At 38.6% G+C, this 24193-nt stretch overlaps 1 protein-coding gene across 1 annotated transcript in view; it reads right to left on the bottom strand.

Annotated features, from left to right (window-relative positions):
* Positions 1–16347, bottom strand: part of pkp2 (plakophilin 2) — a 34535-nt gene extending 18188 nt beyond the window's left edge. The window contains 6 exon segments of the mRNA XM_034163516.1: positions 2344–2521; positions 2823–3030; positions 5678–5816; positions 5925–6538; positions 9383–9450; positions 16034–16347. Of these exon segments, the coding sequence (XP_034019407.1) occupies positions 2344–2521; positions 2823–3030; positions 5678–5816; positions 5925–6538; positions 9383–9450; positions 16034–16226 (1400 nt within the window). The 5' untranslated portion in view covers positions 16227–16347.
* Positions 16348–24193: the final 7846 nt, after the last annotated feature.

The raw sequence follows: 24193 nt of genomic DNA, 5'->3' as shown, positions 1-24193 counted from the left end.
TACATGGGAAACAAGGTACCAGTAGATTCAGTAGATTCTCACAAATCCAACAAGACCAAGCATTCATGATATGCACACTCTTAAGGCTATGAAATTGGGCTATTAGTAAAAAAAGTAGAAAAGGGGGTGTTCACAATAATAGCAGTGTGGCATTCAGTCAGTGAATTCGGCAATTTTGTGGAACAAACAGGTGTGAATCAGGTGTCCCCTATTTAAGGATGAAGCCAGCACCTGTTGAACATGCTTTTCTCTTTGAAAGCCTGAGGAAAATGGGACGTTCAAGACATTGTTCAGAAGAACAGCGTAGTTTGATTAAAAAGTTGATTGGAGAGGGGAAAACTTATACGCAGGTGCAAAAAATTATAGGCTGTTCATCTACATTGATCTCCAATGCTTTCAAATGGACAAAAAAACCAGAGACGCGTGAAAGAAAACAGAAAACAACCATCAAAATGGATAGAAGAATAACCAGAATGGCAAAGGCTCACCCATTGATCAGCTCCAGGATGATCAAAGACAGTCTGGAGTTACCTTTAAGTCCTGTGACAGTTAGAAGACGCCTGTGTGAAGTTAATTTATTTGCAAGAATCCCCCGCAAAGTCCCTCTGTTAAATAAAAGACATGTGCAGAAGAGGTTACAATTTGCCAAAGAACACATCAACTGGTCTAAAGAGAAATGGAGGAATATTTTGTGGACTGATGACAGTAAAATTGTTCTTTTTGGGTCCAAGGGCCGCAGACAGTTTGTGAGACGACCCCCAAACTCTGAATTCAAGCCACAGTTCACAGTGAAGACAGTGAAGCATGGTGGTGCAAGCATCATGCTTTGGGCATGTTTCTCCTACTATGGTGTTGGGCCTATATATCGCATACCAGGTATCATGGATCAGTCTGTATATGTCAAAATACTTGAAGAGATCATGTTGCCTTATGCTGAAGAGGACATGCCCTTGAAATGGGTGTTTCAACAAGACAATGACCCCAAGCACGCTAGTAAACAAGCAAAATCTTGGTTCCAAACCAACAAAATTAATGCCTCACAGATGTGAAGAAATCATGAAAAACTGTGGTTATACAACTAAATACTAGTTTAGTGATTCACAGGATTGCTAAAAAAGCAGTTTGAACATAACAGTTTTGAGTTTGTAGCGTCAACAGCAGATGCTACTATTATTGTGAACACCCCCTTTTCTACTTTTTTTGTACTAATAGCCCAATTTCATAGCCTTAAGAGTGTGTATATCATGAATGCTTGGTCTTGTTGGATTTGTGAGAATCTACTGAATCTACTGGTATCTTGTTTCCCATGTAACAATAAGAAATATACTCAAAACCTGGATTAATCTTTTCAGTCACATAGCACTACTATTATTATGAACACTACTGTATCAGCAAGGCTTTTGCCAAAGGTAGCCTACCTTTGGACCTACTCCACTCCAGCAATACCAATTGCTGTATTTTATGAAGTACAGGTCCCAGGATCTCCAAGACACTTTGTAAAATGTGACTTGTACACCAGAAAATATGGCAATTGCAGTTCCTGGAATGGGTCCAAAGGTAGGCTATCACCAAAAATAGCCTACATTTGGATCGACTCCAGCAATACCAGTTACTGTGTTTTCCAGAGTAGAAGTCATGTTTTACTAATCTTTTGGGAGGTCCTGCAACTTATACTCCAGAAAATATGGTAATTGTTGTTCCTGAAGTGGGTCCAAAGGTAGGCAATTTTTGGCGATGGCCCAACTTTGGACCCGTTCCAGGAACTGCAATTGCCATATTTTCTGGCGTACAAGTCACATTTTACTAAGTGTGTGGGAGATCCTGGGACTTGTACTCCAGAAAATACGACAACTGGTATTGCTGGAGTGGGTCCAAAGGTAGGCCTACCTTTGGACCCACTCCAGCAATACCAATTACTGTATTTTCCAGAGTAGAAGTCGCAGGACCTCTCAAACTATTAATAAAATGTGGCTTATACTCCAAAAAATACAGTAAGACTCACTAAAGCTCTCGGATCAGTTAGCAAGTAAATGACAAGGTATTTTCCAAGTTGGGTGGCACTGATATCAAACTTTGTTTGTTGCCACATTTCAAATCCTTGCTCTTTGTAAGATGACACATTAATTTGTGTCGCCAAGTTACTGCCCAACATTCACTATTATATTGAAATCTCATCCATAATGCACACTGATAACAGTGTGATCACCGATGGTTCAGTTATAATGTACAATCAATTCTTCTTCAGGCTAAGCATTGTAGGTTTTTTTTCCTCCAGTACCAGTAGGCTGATCAGACCCCATCAGCGACGTCTGTCTACCTCAAGCTAAATAGTAAGTAACCTACCGCAGGCAGCCAGTAGCATTATGGAAGACCTCGTTGTCAGCTAGGAGGTCATCTTTTGGATTCTCCCCCTCGGAAATGCCTGAACTGGGGACGAGGACGGACTGGGTAAGGACGGGTAAAGCCTGTCTGGAAAGGCGTTCCTTCAAAAGGTCATGGGAAGACAGATTCCACAGCAGACCTAACAATAAGGTGCAGAAAGATTCAGACTTTAAAACAAAACAAAACAAAAAAGCACCACACATGAAAGGCAGAGTGGGTATTGGCCTTATGCAAAATTTGATTCAGCTGAAGAGTGAACAAACAACCTTCTTTACCTCCAGGCTTCACCAGTTTGCCTGAGTTTGTTTGTAGTAGCGTGATACTGAATCAACAGATACCACAAACCGCAAGATTGGAAGCATTTAGCAAGTACAAATAATACACAATTATAATACAAAATTATTCTAATTAATCACATTTGCCATTCACAAAATACTGACCCGTAAGTTGTCGTCTGGTTTCTGTGTCACGGCTACTCTTCAGTGCCCGCAATATTTTGGCCAAGCCTGTGTTTTCCTTCACCTCCATCTTGTTCTCGTTGCTCTGGAAAACCACGTTGCGTAGCGCCCCGGCGGCTGCGTGCTGCACCTCCTCGCTATCACTGCTGAGGAGCTGCAGAAGCTTTTCAATCCCGTGGAGATAGAACACCTACAAGAGAAAGGATCACTGACTCACATCTTAATCAATAATTAGCCAAAATAATAATATGCAGAGGCAGTGAGCTTTCATATGGATTCCACAAACACCACAGCATGGCCTGCAAAGTCCAGTAAGTGAACCTTTTCTTTGCTAACAAAGGCATCAAACTGCCAGACTCCACAACCTGACCAAACACCCAGTCCATTCAAGCACTGAACACAGTAGGACCCAGCACACATCCTTGATGAATGCCAGAATTCACTGGGAAGATTCTGTTCCACCTCTGCACAACACTTGCATTACCAGTGTACAGGCCAGCTATGATGTCCAACTGGGACAAATGGAACTAGGGATGACTACGGGACTTGAGAAGCTGAGCGAAGAGCTGGAATGTCTAGGTTTGTGATCATCCTGGACCCAAACTAAGATTCAGGTTTGTAGTGAATTCCAGAAGTGTATCTGTGGTGAAACTGTTGATCTTGTTTCCTTATCTCAGCAGTGAATTTCATTTCCCTTGGACATCAGCCTTTGAGGTCAACAAAACACCTGGGAAAAGCTTATGGAGTCATGAGGATGCTGGACAGAAGTGGTCGCTGGCAACAATACCCTTGAAGGAGAACAAAGTCTAAGTCTTCAGGATCCTGGTGTTCAAGGACAACCCAAAACTAAGGCTGGATATCTTTGCGAGTAGGTCTCTCTGACTCAATTGGGTATCCTTGGAATGACTGTCAAAGAAACAACTACTGAGGTGGAGTCGGATGAAGTGCATGACTTGTAGAATGAGGGAATCTCAGCTATGACATTAAGGCCATGTGGAAGAGCTCTCAAGTTGAGATACGCTCAAGGAGTTATTTTCCACTGAATCTTGTCTTGCAGGTCATAGCGTTCAAATGTTGGAGAATGTCATGCATTAACATGAGAGCGTGACAACACGTTGAGTCTCACGCCAAATGCGCGAGACCTGATAGGACCACTTTAAAGCGTGAGCCTCACTCCAAATGAGCGAGACTTGAGAGCTCTGCCATGTGGGGAACTTCCCTGATCATGATCCAGTGTGCACGTGCCTCAGTACCGAGGAGCTAATCAACTGGAAAAGGCCAAGGGGATGTCCATTTTTGACCTGGCTGCACCAGATAGGTGGCTGCTTTCGGAAGGTGGCTGTCGTCAAATGGACTGTATTTATATAGCGCTTTTCCAACTGCATCAGACGCTCAAAGCGTTTTACAATAATGCCTCACAATCACCCCGATGTGAGGGTGCTGCCATACAAAGCACTCACTACACACCGGGAGCAACTAGGGGATTAAGGACCTTGCCCAAGGGCCCTCAGTGATTTTCCAGTCAGGCTGGGATTTGAACCAAAGATCCTCTGGTCTCAAGCCTAACGCTTAACCACTACACTGCAGAAGCTGATATCTAAGAAAGTAAAAAAGACTTGTTTAAAGAAAACTGGACTTATTTTTTGTCTAAACAGAAAAATAATCTTGTCAAGCATTTTTTACATAAGAAAAAATGTCTTATTTTGGGAAAATGTTTGCTAGTTTTGAGAATTCTGACCAAGCAAATTTTTTTTTACCCCATTGGCAGATTTTTTTTTTTTGCTTAATACAAAACAATTTGGCTAGATTTACGATTATTTGGCTTATTTTGAGAGGGGCAGTTTTTGCAGCGTAGACCATCACCTCCCCTAGGAGTTGTCCAGTACTCTACCTCGTTGGTTGCCAACCCTAACTCAGGGTACTTCTGTAATGTAGTGAAAACTGCAATGCTTGCATATCTGTAGTAATCGTACACCTTACCTTAGACTGACCTGAATGTTCGTAGCTGTAAATGTCCTCAATGAGTGTTCAGCCTACTTTTGTGTCTAGGCAAACGTCATGAAAAGTAACATTAATGACATCATTCCATATCTTTTGGGGGGGGGGGGTCACTTTAATACTACAAACTAGTGTTGTACTCGAGTCTGGCCTTGGTCTTGGGACCCCTTGAACCCATCTCTGCTACAGAAATTTCAAATTTGAATACTTATTCGGGCGATGTTAAGTTGAATTAAATTCATGCTCTGGAAAACAGACTTGTTTTTCGGTCTCGGTCTCACCTCTCCAAAGACTCCGTCTTGACTCGCACTCGACCCTTGAAGGTCTTGGTCTTGGCTCACCATTTTTGGGTGACATGTTCAATAGAGACGGGTCAAAAGTCACAATTGAGCAAAGCATGCGACAATACAGGAGACATCTTGAAGCTTCATTACCAACAAAGTACGAAGTATTTATTAAATTTTAATAAGCGTGTTCAATACTTTTTCCCTGTGTCATTCTATTTTATTACACATAACTTAATTTCTGTACTTATTTGTTTTGGTTTCTTTGCATGTATGGATTAGTTGGGTTGTTATTGGCATTTGGTGAAAATTTCATGTCAACAGCATGTTTAGAAATATGTTTATTTTAACCACTGTAGGTGGTCTTTTCCCCATCCCTACTACAAACCCAATATATTCCTTCTGGCCTATTTTAGATCTCTGCAAATTATCTTTCACATCAGTTTATCACTAAATCTGCACATATTTAGCTGTTGGTTTATTTGGAATCCAGTTGGACACGATGATCCACCAGACTGTAAAATGACCCTGATCCGTTTGCACGATTAAACACACCATTTTTTTCGCGTCGGCACTCTTAAAACACTGATTTTGTAGGTAGTTGGCTGCACAGATCAATGTTTCCTCATTATCCTGTGTCAACAGGTTGACGGCCCTCTCTATTGTCATCTCTGGAATCTTGTTCTCTGCTTTCCTACAAAAAAAAACAAAATAAATCATTTAAGTGGCTCCAAATAGGGATTTTAATCTGAACTTTCAGGTACGTTGAATGACAGCTGCAATAAGGTGTTGAAGGTCTTACATCGCCATGACGTTGTTGATTTGCATTTGCTGAACAGGCGGCTCTACTTCCATCGGTTTCGTCAAGTCGACCTCCACGCTGGTCATCGATGGCGGGTGTGAATTCCGTCTGCGGAGCCCCTGGACCTCCCGCCTGACTTCAGCCTGCAAGGACTGCCCCTTTTCTGGCTGACTAGCGGCAAGTGTCGCATCAGCCATCTGTCTGTTTTCAACTTGCGCCTCCCTCTTGACGACAGTGTGGTTCTGACTCCACCGAGAGCCGTAGTTACCACTTTGTTGAAATGCTGCCTCTCCAAACGTCGTATGTTGTCCCACTACCTGTCTGACTGATTTATGGTGGTTCCTCCCATGTGTAGATGTAGACGCCTGAAGCCGCGTGCCTCGTGGTGATTCTGAAAAGGCATATCGCTGATGCAAATGCCACCCTAGGGAGGGATGCGGCGCAGTGCTAGGCCCATTTGCCTGGATGGAGCTTGGGAACGTGAAGGTTCCAAAGCGGTGAAGGAGAGTGCGAGGGTACTCTGGACTTGGTGGACGAGATACTTCCACCCTCCTGGATGGTCTTCGCAAGTGGCTGCTTGAAAGCGAGCGAGGAGTGACGCTAAAAGCATTTACCTGTAGCCAAAAATAAGAGCAAAGAGCAACTATTAAAACATTTACTCTGCTGATGGTCTCAATTCAGGGATGACAACACTGAAAGGTCCTGCTTTCAGGTTCAATTACTCAGCTAAATACCCTGTGCAAAGTAAGGTATTGCTTTCACTAGTGCGCGTTTGTATGCATGTGCATTTTTGGTCAAGATGACTCAAAAAATGGTTGAATAGATTTCCTTCAAACTTGGTGGGAATATGATGAATAGATATCAAGAGATGATTCAGTTTTGGAGCAGTTTGGTCAAAGGTCAAGAACAAGAAAAACAATTAAGAGGTTGAGTAGGCGTGGTGTAAACTCAAATACATTGCTTTCATAAATTAACAAGACCTTCCATCAATATGCACACAGTCTATACTGGAATCTTTCAATCCAAAGAACTTTGTTTTGTACTGTCGGAACGACTAAAGCAGATGGTCATCCCACTAAGTCGAATCTGGTTTCTTCCTGCAAAACATAACAATAATAATAATCATAATAATAAGCTTAGGGAGGTTTTCCATACCACTGTCGCCAATACGCTGACCCATGATGGAAGACCTAAGGACCAGATGGAGTCTACATACCGTAGGATTATGCAGGATGCATTGTCATTATTTACAACCCCAAATCAGAAAAAGTTGGGACAGTAAGGAAAATGCAAAACCCCACAGTGATTCTTACATTTACTTTGATTTTTATTTCAGGAAGGCCAGTCCAGTACCAGTTCCCTCTTCTCTAGCAGCCACGTTTTTGTAATGTGTACATAATGTCATGTGGGTTTGCATTGTCTTATTAAAATAAAATTCCATTTTGAAGGCAGCCTATGTTAGTGTAAAATCTCAGTTTACTTTTCTGCAATCATGCAGTCATCATAGATTCGTAAAGTGCCTTTGCCAAGGGCACTTAAACAACCCTGTACTATGACAGACCCTGGCTTTTGGACTCATTGCTGAGAAGTCTGGATGGTCGTTTTCATCCTTGATCCAGAGCGCACAGCATCCATTTCTTCCAAAATAATGTGGAATACCAATCCATCTGACCACAATACACATTTCCACTGTGTGATGGTCCAACCCACATGATTCTGGACAAGGTTAACATCACGCTTCTTTTTTTTTTTGCACAGTGAAGTTTTAAGTGGCATTTGTGAGTGTTACTCTTTTTTGCAGTGCTTGACAAAGATTTACCAAAGTAATCCCTTGCCCATGTGGTTATATCAGCTATTGATGAATTTTTTTTGCATTTTCCATATCATACAATATTTTTCTGATTTGGGATGGTATTAAATATAATCTTCATGAAGTTTCCGTTGCGCTATAAACAAATCTTAGGAGGTCAAAGCAATATATAGATCATGAGCAGACATTCTTTTCATTGCATTTTGAGTGAGGAGGCAACAGGAAATGGTCATCCTGCCAAGTCTGGTCAGTTTGAGGTTTATTTCTATAAAATCAAAAAATGCTAAGGGAGTTATTCCTTAGTGGTAGCAGTAGATTGTCTTGAACGATCAATGGGGTTGCAAATAATGATTATTTTCATAATTGATTAATTACGTCCGCCAAGGACGTAATAAAATCATCGGTGTTGGATTATGCTGGATTATGTAAAAAACTACTGGATGGATTTTGATGAAATTTTAACCACAGATAGATATTAGGCCAAGGAAGACTCCACTGAGTTTTGGAAGTGATCTGGATCAAGTTTCACTTTATACAGGCTTTGAAGGATTATGTCAAAACTACTTCATGGATTCTCACCAAATTTGCGCCACAGATAGATATTAGGGTATGGAAGGCTCCATTGAATTTTGGAGGTAATCTGGATCCAGATTCTGGATCAAGATTTCCCTTTATATAGGGTTTGAAGGATTACTTCAAAACTATTTCATGGATTCTCACCAAATTTGCACCACAGACAGATATTAGGGCATGGAATGGAAGACTCCATTAAATTTTGGAGGTGATCTGGATCCGGATTCTGGATCAAGATTTCCCTTTATATAGGCTTTGAACGATTACTTCAAAACTACTACACGGATTCTCACCAAATTTGCATCATAGACAGATGGGTGATCCAGATCCAGATTGGCAGATGTTAGAAATCTCTGATTGCTCTTGTTAATTTATTTTCTCAATTAAATTATTAGATATTACGTCCATAATATGTTAAAAAAAAATAATCATGAAAAATATTGATCAATGTTGTCTAGGCCGCAAGACGTCACCTTCAAATTATCCTGTTTTGTCCACAGCCAAGAAATATTAATTTTACTGCCAGACAGGAGTAAAGCAGCTAGTAAAATAAACCAGAAAATATTCACATTTTAAAAGCTGAAATCAAAGAATTTCAAATTCAAAACAAAACAAATCCTTATCAAACTAACTGCAGATTAAATTAATAGTCGATTAATACATTTTGGGTTACATTACATGAGACAAAGTGGAATTGTGCTTTATTCAGAGAAAGCTGGAAGAAAAACACCCTTTAATATTTCTTCAGTGTTTGTTATTCATCAGGAAACACACAACAGTATACGTTTAAAATTCGCCGTCAGATGTCATAGTCCAATTGTTTAATTAAATCATAAGGGACGAGCTTTGAGCACCGCCACGTTTGTGCTTTTCTTCATAATTTCGGGCAAAATATACGAGATATATAATCTTGTACACACAGTTTTCACCCTGACAAAAACAGCTCCTGAACCCCCTCCATTTTTTTTTTCAATTTTAGGAATTTGAATGTATAAACGAGTGAGATCGGTTTTTGCAGGAACCAAAAATGATCTTATTTTTTTCCAAAGCATCAATAAAACAGCTCTCTGTTTACCTTCAGATTTGGCAGCAGTTCATCCGTTGTATCAGGACTCTTTGATGTCTTCTGTAAATGGACACTACCTAAAACAGAACAGCTTTTGTTAGTCTACTGACTCATATAATTGCCTGTATGAATGAATGAACGCAGTGCTGTTTGGAGAGTTACTCCAGCTGGGAGTGCCCGTACACGAGCACGAGGAAACACAGACACTAAAATAATCAACCAAATGAAACAGGATCTGCAAGGATGAAGGCGGACGGAGCAGCGGGGAAGCAAAAAAGGACAAAACTGTTGAAAGTGAAACACACACATAAATGATTCATATTGTTGAGTGAGCAAATACCACACGGTAAATCTTCCCAAATTTCACATAAGCCTAGAATTCATAGACACATTATTAATAATTGAGGACAAAATTTCAATTATCGTTAACAAGATCATTTTAGCTCACGTTCATCTATAAATTAAAAGCCAAGTGGCCTCCGTGTACGTGTGTGTAACTTTGATAACAAACCGGGGAGAGCTGACATTTGCCGTTTGGTACGTTTATGTACTTTGGGTCAAGGATGAATGCTGCCAAAACGGAAAGTTGATAGGACTAATATTTTTGGAGAAACAACAATGTACAACAGACATTGATAATTACATTCTGGACTCTCACGCCATTCCAGCAGGGGGCGGTAAATCATTTATATATTAAAAACGAAGTGGCCTCTGTGTACGTGTGTGCGTGCATGAAACTTCGATCATGGAGAAACTGGGAAGAGCTGACATCTGTCGTTTGGTATTCTTATGTATTTTGGGTCAAGGATGAATGCAGCCAAAATGAAATGTTGATAAGACTAATATTTTTAGAAAATTGCAGATATTACAATGGACGTTGATATTTACATTCTGGACTCTCACACCATTCCAAATCATTATAGAAACTCTGTGTAATTTATTACCACTCTTGAAAAATGTCAGCTGCCTATTTTATAAACACTACCCAATCTAGAACCCATGGATCCCCACGGCAACACGCAAGTGAAAATATAACTGCCTTTTACATGGATTTGTCTTTATTAGTATCCGTTTGAAAATCATCCATTAAGAAGCCTCCTGTTGTGAGGAAAGCCAACAAAGTGGGCGTGTTGCTACATCTAAAGATTTAACCAAAGTATTTGGTTAAATATTTACTTCACACATCAGTGTTTCCTCACGTGGTTCTCAGGGGAAACTTTTGTCTGTTGTACTACCAGTTATACAGCTTCACAGTGGAGTGATCAGCTCCAGTTTGCCACAAAGCCTGGAAGACTCCAGTCTAGATTTTGATGAGTTTTCTTGAATTAAAATTCCTTCTTAGTTCCACTCCACCATGGAGCTGTAGAACTGGTAGTACAACACACAGAAGTTGAAATATACCGATTTTATCCAATCACATCCACAGAAGCCTATAACTCCTTCAAAGTAGTCTTGGTGGCTTCTCTCACTCATCTCCATACTGCATGGCCACTTATATTTGAGAAATGCCCCCTCCAAACAGATTGCTAAATTGATTTAAATGAAGTCCAAGACATTTTCAGTTACTTGGAAATGTTTGTGTGTCTGTCTCCCGACTTGCCTAAAGACAACCGTAATGATGTGTTGCATTAACAATAATGCTTATATTTAGTTTGTCCAATTACATACAGGCTCTGAAAATAGAGGAACGGAGTATATAAAATATAGACCATTTAGCTCAGTGGAATAATTGGGCTATCAATATGTAGACCTGGATTTGGTTCCTGGTCAACCTACCAGTCTTGTTAGACAATATGCTTTGTAATGTCCCAGTCCAAGCAGCTATACATGGGTACTGTCCTTGGTTGGAGAAGTAGCCTGCGTCGTACAGGCGTCCCCTCGTAGGACAGTCATAGATTCTCACCTGGTTCATTCTACGGAATAAGCACGATCACCAATGGACCTTCGGACGTACATATGACTTACTTCTACTTCTTATAGCTAGCTTTTCCAAATACTTATAACCTTTAAAAAAAAGGCATGACTGTGTATAAAATTCCAAAATACTAAATGCAATATTTATGTTCAACTCCTTGAATAAAAGTAAAAGTCATCACTACAAACACAAATTGTTCAAATTCAGCTCCATTATGGTGTGTATAGAGTCCACAATCTGGGGCACCACCAGGGATTTTGGGCCCCATACAAACAAATAATACTGGGCCACCCCATATTATTTTGTCAGTATTATAATTGTATTAGGGGCCTCCCTGGGCACCTGTCAATCATGGGCCCCTAGAAACCTTCTCCTTATTCTCCCCTTTTCAGGACCCCTGTAGACAAAACAAATAGAGTTACTTATAGACCTGACTAACTAATGTAAAAACTGATTGGAATATAACAAGTTCTACGTCGGGAACGTCACTGTGGATAACGAAGAAATAAAGAAATGACTCCACTGGAAAGTAGGGCAGTAGGTGATATAGAACATTTCTGATATACATTTTTGCTGGATGTCAGTCGTGGGCGGGCGGATAAAACCGCAGAAACCTGTTGGACGAGGGAACGACGCTGAATGAATTCCAGTCACAGAAAGTATTTTTATCTGTACCTGCTAGATGACAGTAGACCTCAAGGTAAGGTGCATACTGGAGTAAAAAATTAAAAAGTAACAGGCGCTGAAGAGCTGAAATAATAATCAAATGTTAATGTGGCTTGTGGCGGCTTGTCACATATGAAGAAATATGCCTTTGAACTGGTTTTAAACCACCTCAGTAAGATATTTTAAGAAGATGTGCACCAACAACAGACTGGATAAAACATTTTGAGAACTCAGACGACTCGACACCAGCGGTGGATTTGATCAAATTGTCTTTAATTTGAAAGTAGATGTCTGTCTGTTAGCAGGATTACATTAAAACTACTGCATGGAATTTGATGAAATTTTAACCACAGATAGATATTAGGCCACAGAAGACTCTGTTAAATTTTGGATGTGATCTGGATCCGGATCCAGATTCTGGATCAAGTTTCACTTTATACAGGCTTTGAAGGATATGTCAAAACTACTTCACAGATTCTCACCAAATTTGCACCACAGATAGATATTAGGGTATGGGAGAGTCCATTGAATTTTGGAGGTGATCTGGATCCGGATTCTGGATCAAGATTTCCCTTTATATAGGCTTTGAACAATTACTTCAAAACTACTTCACGGATTCTCACCAAATTTGCACCACAGACAGATGGGTGATCCAGAACCATAATGGCAGACATTAGAAATCTGATTGCTCTTGGTAATTTATTATTTTCTCAATTAATTGATTAGATGTTAGGTCCATAATATGTAATAAATAAATAAATAAATCATGAAAAACATTGATCAATGTTGTCCGCAAGACGTCACCTTCAATTATCCTGTTTTGTCCACAGCCAAAAAATATTAATTTTACTGCAAGATAGCAGCTAGTAAAATAAACCCGAAAATATTCACATCTTAAAAGCTGAAATCAAAGAATTTCAAATTCAAAACAACAAATCCTTATCAAACTAACTACAGATTAATTTAATAGTCGATTGATATGTTTTGGGTTACATTATTGGAGAAGTTACATGAGACAAAGTGGAATTGTGGCTTATTCAGAGAAAGCTGGAAGAAAAACATCCTTTAATACTTCTTCAATGTGTTTGTTATTTATCTGGAAACACTCAACAGTATACGTTTAAAATTCACTGTCAGATGTCATAGTCAAATTGTTTAATTACATCATAAGGGACGAGCTTTGAGCACCGCCAGTTTTGTGCTTTTCTGCATGATTTCAGGCAAAATATACTAATCTTGTACACAGTTTTCACCCTGACAAAAACAGCTCCTGAACCCCCTCTATTTCGGCAGTAGATTTGATCAAACTGTCTTTAATTTAAATGTAGATGTAATCTATGTTAAGGTACAACTGCAAACAACTCCAAGGTTGTGTGAACCAGTTTAGCTGCATTTACACTGGCTAAATTTGATTTGGTTTTGTGTATATCTTTGGATATAAAATATATTTATCAGAAGGGGGGTTTCTCTGTCAATGCAGGTGAAATCTTGCATGGTGTAGTAAAGTGTATACTTAGTCTAGTATTATATTAATAGTGCTTAGTTCAGTAGCTAAAACAACTAAGACAATATGTATTTTTCTTAATCTGTTTATTTCATCAGAGGCATTAATAGGGTAAGGTAATTGTTGTTATAACAAATTTAGACAGGCTGATCATGAGTCATTGCAGTTTAAAAAAGATCTGAACTCAAGAGCAACTGCTCATTGTTTTAAATGTGGCTGATGATGGAATCAGCTGCTGCACATAATGAAATTGGAGTCACCTGTTCATTTGCCAGTATATATATATATATATTGTATCAGTGAGGAATGCATGTATTGCTTTGTTTGGAGTAATTAATTACAGCTTATGCAGTTCTTACGCATAAATATATTTTACTTGGAGAAAGTAAATTCTGAAATATCAAAATTATCTCTCAATTTACTCTCGAAGTACAGCTCTTCAAAACTTTGTAACAAAATTGCGTTGACTGAATTGCTAATTTTATGATGCTATGAAAGAAAAAAAAAATAAGCTCAATAATCTTTCTTTCAAAGTTGATCCATTATTTTGGGGTGCCAAATAATGTAAATACCAAATTTGACCTTTATGCTTCCATTCAGAGCTGATATATTGCTTTCTGAATGTGCAAATAAAGTTTCAAAATTGGTTCGTGACACCTTACGGTACTCTACTTTGCAAATTTTTTTCACGATGAAGGCATTTGAGCTTGATAAAAAAAAATGACATAAAGTTGGTATATCAATATGCTCGCCACAAAAAAACATACAAAAAAAAAAGTGGCTGAGCACTTGCCCACATGGTCAAATCACAAAGAGACTATTTTTTGACATTCTATGATCATGTTCAATTTTTAAGAGTCAATAATTCAAAAACCCTTCAAGTTATGACCACAATGTTTTACACACATATAAGTAGTCCCCCAGATATGTGTATTCTACAATATGAAGATTATCCATTGTATCCCTTCTTTAGTGCAGCTCTTTGAAATTTTGTAATTTTTTGTGAGAATGGACAAACTGCCATTTTTGTGATGATACAGAATGAAAAATTAGCTTTGTATCCCATCCATCCATCCATCCATCCATCCATCTTCTACCGCTTAGTCCAATTAAGGGTCGCGGGGGGCTGGAGCCTATCCCAGCAGTCATAGAGTGCGAGGCAGGGTACACCCAGGACAGGACGCTAGTCTGCCGCAGGGCCACAAATAGACAAACAAACACAGACACACCCACACACATTTTTGAAATTTACTGCTGTATCCGGGGTGCCCAAATAGGGTGTATTCCAAATTTGAGCTTCATATCTGCATTTTTAGTTGAGATAATGCCTTTTAAAAATGAAAAAAAAAAAAAAAAAAAAAAAAAAAAGCTCAAAATGCATTCATGGGTGAAAAATAGGATTGTGGGTACCCTTACTAAAAAAATTATATCTAAAAAAAACTACTTGGAATTAAGCAGAAATATTATGCATGTGTTCATCAAACATATGTAGGTATTTGCAAAAAAAAAAAAAAAAAAAGAAACCATGAGAATCCGAGTCGGTGACCTGGGAGGGACTTGATTTCACACGGAATGACCCAATTGTCTGTAGACCTCTAGAGAAACAAAATTCTTTGGTCTGATGAGACAAAGACTGAACTCTTTGATGTGAATGCCAGCTGTCATGTTTGGAGGAAACCAGACACCATCCCTACAGTGAAGCATGGTGGTGGCAGCATCATGCTGTGGGGGTGTTTTTCAGCAGCAGGAACTGGGAGACTAGTCAGGATTGAGGGCAAGATGAATTCAGCAATGTACAGAGACATCCTGGATGAAAACCTGCTCCAGAGTGCTCTTGACCTCAGACTGGGGCGACGGTTCATCTCTTAGGAGGACAATGACCCTAAGCACACAGCCAAGATATCAAAGGAGTGACTTCAGGACAACTCTGTGAATGTCCTTGAGTGACCCAACCAGAGTCCAGACCTGAATCTGATTGAACATCTCTGGAGAGATCTGAAAATGTCTGTGCACCGACGCTCCCCAACCTGATGGAGCTTGAGAGGTGCTGCAAAGAGGAAAACTGTCCAACGATAGGTGCACCAAGCTTGTGGCATCATATTCAAGAAGACTTGAGGCTGTAATTGCTGCCAAAGATGCATCAACAAAGTATTGAGCAAAGGGTGTGAATACTTATGTACATGTGATTTCTTATTTATATAATAAATTTGCAAAAATTTCCAAAAAACAACTTTTTCATGTTGTTATTATGGGGTGTTGTGAGTAGAATTTTGAGAGGAAAAAATGAATTTACTCCATTTTGGGGGAAAAAAAATGAAAATTTGCAACCTGGTTGTTGAGTTTCTTAACAACATGACAATTCACTTTTGATTTTTGTTGAAATTGGAACATTTGAGAATATAAAATTTGATTTTCTCTTCGTCCATAGTGAAGGAAACTTAACCATTAATTTTCAAAATTGCAGGGGGGCTATTATTAATTTTGCACAGTACTACATATTCATTTAACCTTACAATTCGTAAATAAAAAAAAAAAAAATCAAACTTAGATTTCAGAGATGTGACGGTGTTGTTACCACTGGACAGGGTCCGTCGGGTTCTCCGGGCCAGTGTGAGCTGGACCTGCTGGTGGACCCGCAGGCTCCGGTCGTTTGAATGAACTCTGGCTAAGGACCGTGGGTTCGGTTCGGTCGGTAGAGCCAAACTCGTGTCGTCCAGCACGAACGAATCCTGCGCAGGTAAAGCGGATTTAAAAAACACCTCGTCCATTCTGAACGCTGTTTTATTATTATTTTTAGTTTTTATTTTATTTCCGCCCCTTCATTGAACAAACGGTGGGAATATTTTTGGAAGTTTTCGTTCCTGCTTTGTTCGTTGTTCCCACAGATCAGTCAGGTGGGCGGGGCTTCACCGTCAGGCGACACACCTGTGGTATCAGGTTACAATTAGGGGAAGCAGGGGCTGTTTGTCACACTTTTTAAATTTCATTTTAATTCAGCCATAATGTGTAAGAAAATGACCCTGAATGTGTTGCTTTGTCAACATTCCTTTTTTTGGTTTGTTTTCATTCAAATTAATTTCCAGTGGCATTGTTTACCATGCTTGACGTCTACATTTTATTATTATTATCTTTTGTATGTCACTTTTAGCCCCAGTGTTAAATGTTTTTTCAATGACAAAATGAAAAAAGAAATGCAAAATGAAATCAGAACAGCAAAATAATAAATAAATGTCCCAACTGCCTGTGTGTCACATCAATTCCAGGCAAAAAATTTTTTCTTTGTCAAAAATTAATTACTGCACTAAATACTAGACTTAAGAAGAGTAAGGTAAAGGGAAACAGAAACAACAACAACAACAAAACCTCAAGTAACTCCACTAGAGTGTCTCTTTTGGGTCACTTGTCAGTTCCAAGGCCAAGAATCAACCAAAGAAAGGTAATTTGTAGTTCTAATCATATTTAGGTTGTTTTTTACTCACTTTTTGTTCTTCCTGCAACGTTATTCCTCTCTCCAATAGTGTCAATAACAATTACATGCACATGGCCAGTTATGCAAATTTGGTGTTGATGTCATTTAGCAACTTCTAGCAACTTTTAGGACAGCCAATAGTGACTTTCCTTACTGAGGAGTTGGCAACAGTGTCTCACCTGGACAGCTGTGGTGTGGACACCGGACGTTGGCAACGTCTACATTTACCTACTTATTGACTGTGGCTGGACAAATGAAAGAATCAAAGGAGACAAAGGCAATTAGATGTTGAATGACCGTCATGTGGAATGTGTGGAACTTTGAAATTTGTAAGGTTACGAAGCTGTGTGAGGCAGGAAGCAGCATCAGCAAGCACTATGGTTTACACTTATTGCATGCATTTTTAACACTGGTGGAACATACATTAATGGTAAATGTCTACCAGTTGGAAGCATTGCTCCATTTCATGAACCTTGAGTATAGACTGCTGTGGGATACTGTCAGCAACAACCAACCTGTTGCTTATATTAGTAGATATGGAAATACTTCATCTTATACAATTTTCAGATTTCAGAGTCACCCCTGGTGTTCTGAAGTTTGGGAATGGCTGCTCTAAGGTTTCCCACAATATAAAAAAAGATTAGAGGACGTGGAAGAGGATAGGGAAGTGTGAGATGAGCTGCTTGGTCTGCTGCCACCGCAACCCGGATAAGCAGCAGAAAATGAATGAAAAGATTATTAGTACTGTTATGTTTGAAAACATTACTTTTAGAAATCAAACAGCTTTCTTAAAAAAAATAGTACTAAAATAAAATTTGTAATAAACCAAGTTCATCAGTATTCTTGGATTACCACATTTATCAATTGTAAATTTTTAGTTAATGGATAATACACTGTAAAAAAAACTGTAGTGTGCCGTCAAATTTTCCCACAAGTACAAATATCCTACAATCTAATGCTTCATATTTAATAACTAATTATATATTGCGGATATGGAAAGATGCTCCTGTCTACTTCCAAATAGCAAGAAGGCTACAGAAATTGAATGCAAACATAAAGCCAAATTTACATGTGCTCACCCAACATTTCAACATTCTTATATGGAATAATATATAAAAGAATAACTTGAAATTATTACATTACATGGTGTCAATATGATACAAAATAAGAGGTTCGCTGGTCCTCATCTGTATCTACCAGAATCCCAATTTTAGAGTTGAATATGTCGTAGTTTTTATGAAATTATTTGTGGAATATTTGTAGTCCCTCCCAACGATTCTTGTGCTAATCAAAAGGAATCTAACTAGAAATGAGCTCATTACTGGGTTGTGACTTCACAGAAGAAAACAGAGGGTCAGTGCTGAACAGTGCCCTCTAGGGTACAAGACAACACCAATGTGACAAACAGCCCCACTCTCTCCTACATCATGGTTTTTGACACACCTCAGCTTTCAGATCACTTGTTTTTTTTTGTTTTTTTAATCACTCATGTAGCATATTTTCCAGAACAGTGAGTCAGTTTGCTTTCAGGGCAACTGAAATCTGCATGTGACGGCGAGTCTCTGGTGGGACATCGAGGAATATAAGTGTCTCACGCTCACGTCCCACACCGGCGGCAGAGCGCTCCGCCCCATTTGGCTGGAGTTGTAAAAGGTGAAACCGGCAGCCAGCAACAGATCTGGTTTCCTCCAGGTGTGTACAGACAAAACAGAGGACTGCTGACAGCCTGATAATGCGCTGCCACACGTAATCACGCCAACATCTAGAGAAATAAAGTCATGAAACAGAAATCACTGTCTTAAATCTTGCAGACGCTTGTGTCTGAGGCCTTAGACCATCAAGGGTCCTCAAGACTCCGGCGAGAGTCGCTGGCATTTTGCAACCAGCGAATCTCGCCGGAGACTTGAGGACCCCTGATGCACATTCTAAGAAAGGTCAAACAGCAGGTCGTCATCCAGGAAACGTGGGACACTAATCCCCGCCAGCCAGGGTGGGCGCAGGCCACGACTGCATTCTCTCCCCAAGGCCGAACAGTGGGTTCATCTGGTCATGAGTCCAAAGCATACACTCAAACTTTATTATTTTTTGATTTAGGATGAAACAGCTTGCCAGCTTTCACACTTGTAGAAAAAAAAAGCCTGATAAAGTTATTAAATCTCTAGACGTTATGTGCATCCAGGTCAAAGGCGGCAGAAGCAACTTTTGCTGGGGGGGGGAGTTGAATTTAAAAAAAACACACACACACAAAAAAAAGATCCGACATTCCTTGTAGGAGACACTCATAACCTGCCCTGGAAGTGCCACAAAACAGTGGAGATGATCGGAGAGAAACACTGCTGAGCAAGCCCAGCAGCTTCAGCTACCGGGGACAACACTAAGGAGACAGAGAGGGGGGCGTCACTCTGCTGGATGAGGTTTCTGCCATCAGTGAGTGCGTTGCCACCGCTCAAACCATGTATTATTAATTTATTACTTTATTATTATTTGCAGAGATGTTGCTTCTGTGTCTCCAGTCGCTGGGGATATTTCCACAGCCTCTTTTCACATAACAGCATCATAACAGACCACAGCCATCCTGAGCACTTTGTTCGCATACGTCATTATTTTAGTGAGATTCCAACTGTAAAATTCACACTAACTCGCATGTTTTGTTGCCAATTTGTGTCTCAGTCGCAACCCAGTGAGTTACTACCCTAACTGGAAGTTTCGAACGTACCAGTCCACTGACAATTGTACAACAAATGAGGAAACTAACCAATTATGTGTTTCTTTATCTGGGATGTCTTCTTGCTTTTATCAAAACGTATGTCTAAAAAGTGTGGGGTCTGACCCCACCTATCTGCTGCACTTCTGCCACCTACGTAGTTTTTATGATTTGCATTCTGAGCCACTGGCTCTTAATATCAAATTGCACGGCCATATTCATTTAAAACATTGAAGCACTCTAAGATTTGTGCAGTATATGAATATTTCATGAAAGTTTAAAAAAACAAAAATGAATATATATATATATATATATATATATATATATATATATATATATATATATATATATATATATAAGCAACAGAATTTGACAGTTCTTTACCTGAGAGATGTCCTAACTCATAGTTTCAGTAGTTTTGTAATCACTTTAAAAAAGTGAAAAAACATCCTTGCGTTATAATAATCATACAACCCAGAAAAAAAAAAATTAAACCCCTTTTTAATGAAACTTTCCATTTCAGAGGTTTAAAACAAATTCCATCTACAATTTTACTATGCATATTATTCATGAAACATGGTGATAAAAGTTAAGTTTATTTCAATTAACACATGCTGTAACAGCACAGTGTCATCAGCAAACAGCTGAACCATCCACAGGCACGTGTTCCAACGACATCTGCGTTGTTTTATCCAACATACGCACTGCACCTTGTGATTGTGGATGTCTTTTCTGGGTTCTCTTATATTGTGTGAGCTGTCACAGTCAAAGCCCAAGCACCAAATGTTAATGTAAAAAATATATATATATTTTTTATTTATTTGGGGGTTAACCAACTAGTACGGTTTATGTATTACATTGTAGCCCTCTGCATAATGCTTTTTATACCACTGGTTACGGCAACAAGACAATGACTGCCTACCTTAATGAGAACAGTTAACTGCAGTTTTATCGGATTATACTCATTCTCCCATCACAGGGCCCAGGCCTCTCCACCCGAAATTCTGCTTGAAGAGAGGGTGGACCAATCATGTACATCTGAATGTCCATTTCAATAAAATGTCTATTTCATCACAAATAACTCACCCGATTGTGTCATTTTTTTTTTTGTCCTTTGTTCAATAATTAAATTTATTTCATGCAATTTAAGGTGGGCATTTGATCAACTTTCTTAAAAAAAAAAGGGGGGGGGGGCAAGGGCTGATGCTTGGCGCTGGGTCCTCTGACGGCCAAATACAATATATGGTTAGGCAAACCACAAATTACATTAAATGCAGTCAACATTTTATTTAGTCCGTCATTAGAAAAACGCACCATATCAGGATTATGTCAGGTATAAAGGGCTGCATGATCCAAATCGGAGCTGTACAAGCACCTGAGTCATGCGAGTTGTGTTTTAAGTACATTAAAACATTTTAGTATCAGAAATGCAATGGTTACCTTTAATAAAAAAAACAAAAACACACACCTGTATTATATATGCTAATACTCTTATATAATACAGGATTATATATTAGCATTTTCCACACCCGAACACAAGAGTTTAAAAATTTGGCACAAATATTTCATTTTCAATGTACAGTACACAGTTTTGTAGTAGGTAGAATCTTTAAAATTTTCTGACAAAATACAGTTAAAAAAAGAAAAGAAAATGTGCATAACATGATACTTGATTGTATTAAATTGTTGAAACATTCCATTAAATCAATCCCCACTTTCTAAAATGTTTAAGCTTATTATCACAGCTTTATAGCTATTGACACTTTGCTTCAAAGAAAGATTGGTGTGTAGTGTAATATTGAATATTAAAAAGTTATACCAACGCTTCTGTGCATTGTTGCATCTTCATTATCAAGATGTAAACAAGTCTGTCAATCAAAAACTACAGCCCCATAAGCATCTCATTCTTAAATTAATTTATCCATTTATTATTACAGACATCACCATGAATTTAATAAACTTTTAAGACCATTTCAACTGCCGATGGCACGTTGTCCATACAAATATACTGTACAGAAGAAATTTTTTTACTACCTTTTTGCCATTTATACATTGTTAAAAATATATAAAATGTTAGAAATTTTACAGCTTTTAACACGTTTAATATTTTTCTTCAGAACTATTTACAAAATCATTTAATACTCTTCATTCAGCTGTTGCAGGAGTGTACGAGTGTTAAATAAGCGTCCGACCCCCACGAATGAGCTTCTTTGTACAACTTCTTAAAAATCCAGATTTTTCAAGCCAATAAAAGCAGTTTAAATATCTAAGAAAAAAAAAAAAAAAAAAAAAATTCCTGAGCTGACATATAATTCCAGTTATTCAAACAAAACGATCATTGCATATCTACAAAAAAAACTTTGTGGATATATATGTGTGTGTCTTCACGAGTGTGTATTTTTAAAATGACTCACTAATAAAATTCCCCAAACTAAAGTGTAAAAAAGCTTTTTAATGATTAACAGTCTGTTTCATTAAAGGTAAATACTTTTTTGGGCGGCAGTGGGGGGGGGGGGGGGGGGGGCATAGCAATAATTGACAGGGCTGAAATGACGGCGGTTTGAGGTGGGACATAAAAACTGATAAAGGCATCCTATACATACTAAATGTTCTGACGGATTCTTAAATTAAAATCACTGCTGGACGAGTTGAGGTTGAACTGGCCGATCTGAAATCTGGAGGCACTGGTTGAAATTTAACTGACGTAGAATTGAAACTGACAATTAACTGACAAAATCATCACCTATTCTGATAACAGTTTAGCCACAAACAGTCGAAACAATTTCTCCACTTATTGAATTTCTGTATTTCTCAATTTAACAAGAACTGAAAATTAACTTTTGGTTTTTGAGTGCTTATAGAATTACAAAAATAAAAATACACAACTGAAGATGTTAACTTGAAGGGTTATAAACTGAAAGGGTGTGACTGCAGGTACGAGACATTTCCACACAGTAGTACTCAGTTTACTGCAGTACTACTACTTTATGAAAGGTTTTGCAAGACTCTCCTAGATAATTATTGGTCATTTTTGTCAAACTTGATTTGCCATTTTGGCAGAAATCCAGAGAAATCTTGTCCAAGTACAATCGCACAGAAATGTTTCGTACATGTAGCCATGTTCAAACTGAAATGGGCCTCGATGTTTCAGACTTGAGCCCCGTTACCACGTTCCCAGACATGTTTTCTGGAAGGTCACGTGAAGCTCATGGCTGCCCGTGAACGCTCTAGTGTGTGATGTAACCGGCTGGACCACGTGACGTGTATAAATAACCATAGCTCACATGTAGTACATCTTTGACACAACCTTGGCACATCCAGAAAACCTCCCGGTAACGTAAAATGCAAAGGATTACCAAAATACATCAGAGTTTGCAATGAAAAGAAGAAGAAAAAAAAAAAAAAGAATGTGCATCAAGAAAATCCAAATGCTGTAAAGACAAAATCACAGCAATATGACAGAACATCCTGCTTCATCACAAATATCCTCACAAACCCTCGAAGGTTTTCCAAGGTATGGGCCACATTTCAAGACAGGATGCAAATCCATGAATGAGGGTGGGGCTTAACAGCAATACAAAAGGGGTCATGTTAGAGGAACAATGAGTAATCTATAAAAAAAAAAAAAAAAAAAAGTCAAGGGCATGTATTTAGCTCATGCACTTGAATCAAAGTTTTTTTTTTTCCTCCAACCTTTGGTTTCTGAATTCTTTCAGATAATTTTCACAGGACATTGGTTATCTCTGCTATGCACAATTTGTCATTTGGCACTTGGTTTCCGACTGAAAACAAAAGGCATAAAATTGGAACTTCCATCCAATTTTGGTGGTGTAGGTAAATCTCAAACTTTGTCAGGCGATAGTTAGTGCCAGTCTGCACCTCACGTTTAAATGGGAGTTTGGGGCAAGTTTGATTAAGATATAATGTAAAATATACATTAAATTGGGTTTTCAAAGTTAAATTTAAATGGCCACAAAATATGCAATCTGGATCAGATCCAGATCAATCTTTGCCTGCTGATAAAGGATGCTATCTTACATAACGTCCTCAAATATGAAAGAAATTTGATCTTTTTTTGACAAAGTTATGAATTTTTGAAAATTGGTTCAATGTTAAGGGATAGGGATTTTTCCTGACTTTGACCTTGAAATTTAACCAGTTCTTGCCTGTCAGGATATGAATCTTCAAAAAAAAAAAAAAGAAAAATATTCATAACAATAAATGAAAAGTTGTGCTCCAGGCTGTTCACAAACCAACAAACAGGACAAACATGACCTCCATCTTTGTTGGCGGAGGTTTAAAAAAAAAAAAAAAAAAAAAAAAAAAAAAATCCACATTCTGATTTCTGCTTCTTAAATATGTATTTTATTGTTTTCTTTTTTTATGTCCAGTCACCAGTTTGCTGAGGTAGCAACTCGAAGACCGCTGGTGTGCTGCCCTTTGACCTTAACATCCATCTGACTTAATATAGAAAGTCTGGTGGGACCGAGGTGTTATGAAATGTGAAAACACTCCCCTACGCGGGTCGTCTTCAAGGACCAATAAGATTCTGCCGACAACAA

This window comes from Thalassophryne amazonica, chromosome 22 (genome assembly GCF_902500255.1).
Source record: "Thalassophryne amazonica chromosome 22, fThaAma1.1, whole genome shotgun sequence".
NCBI lineage: Eukaryota > Metazoa > Chordata > Actinopteri > Batrachoidiformes > Batrachoididae > Thalassophryne > Thalassophryne amazonica.
Note: the sequence above shows the minus strand (reverse complement) of the source record. Positions and strands in the feature narration are given on the sequence as shown.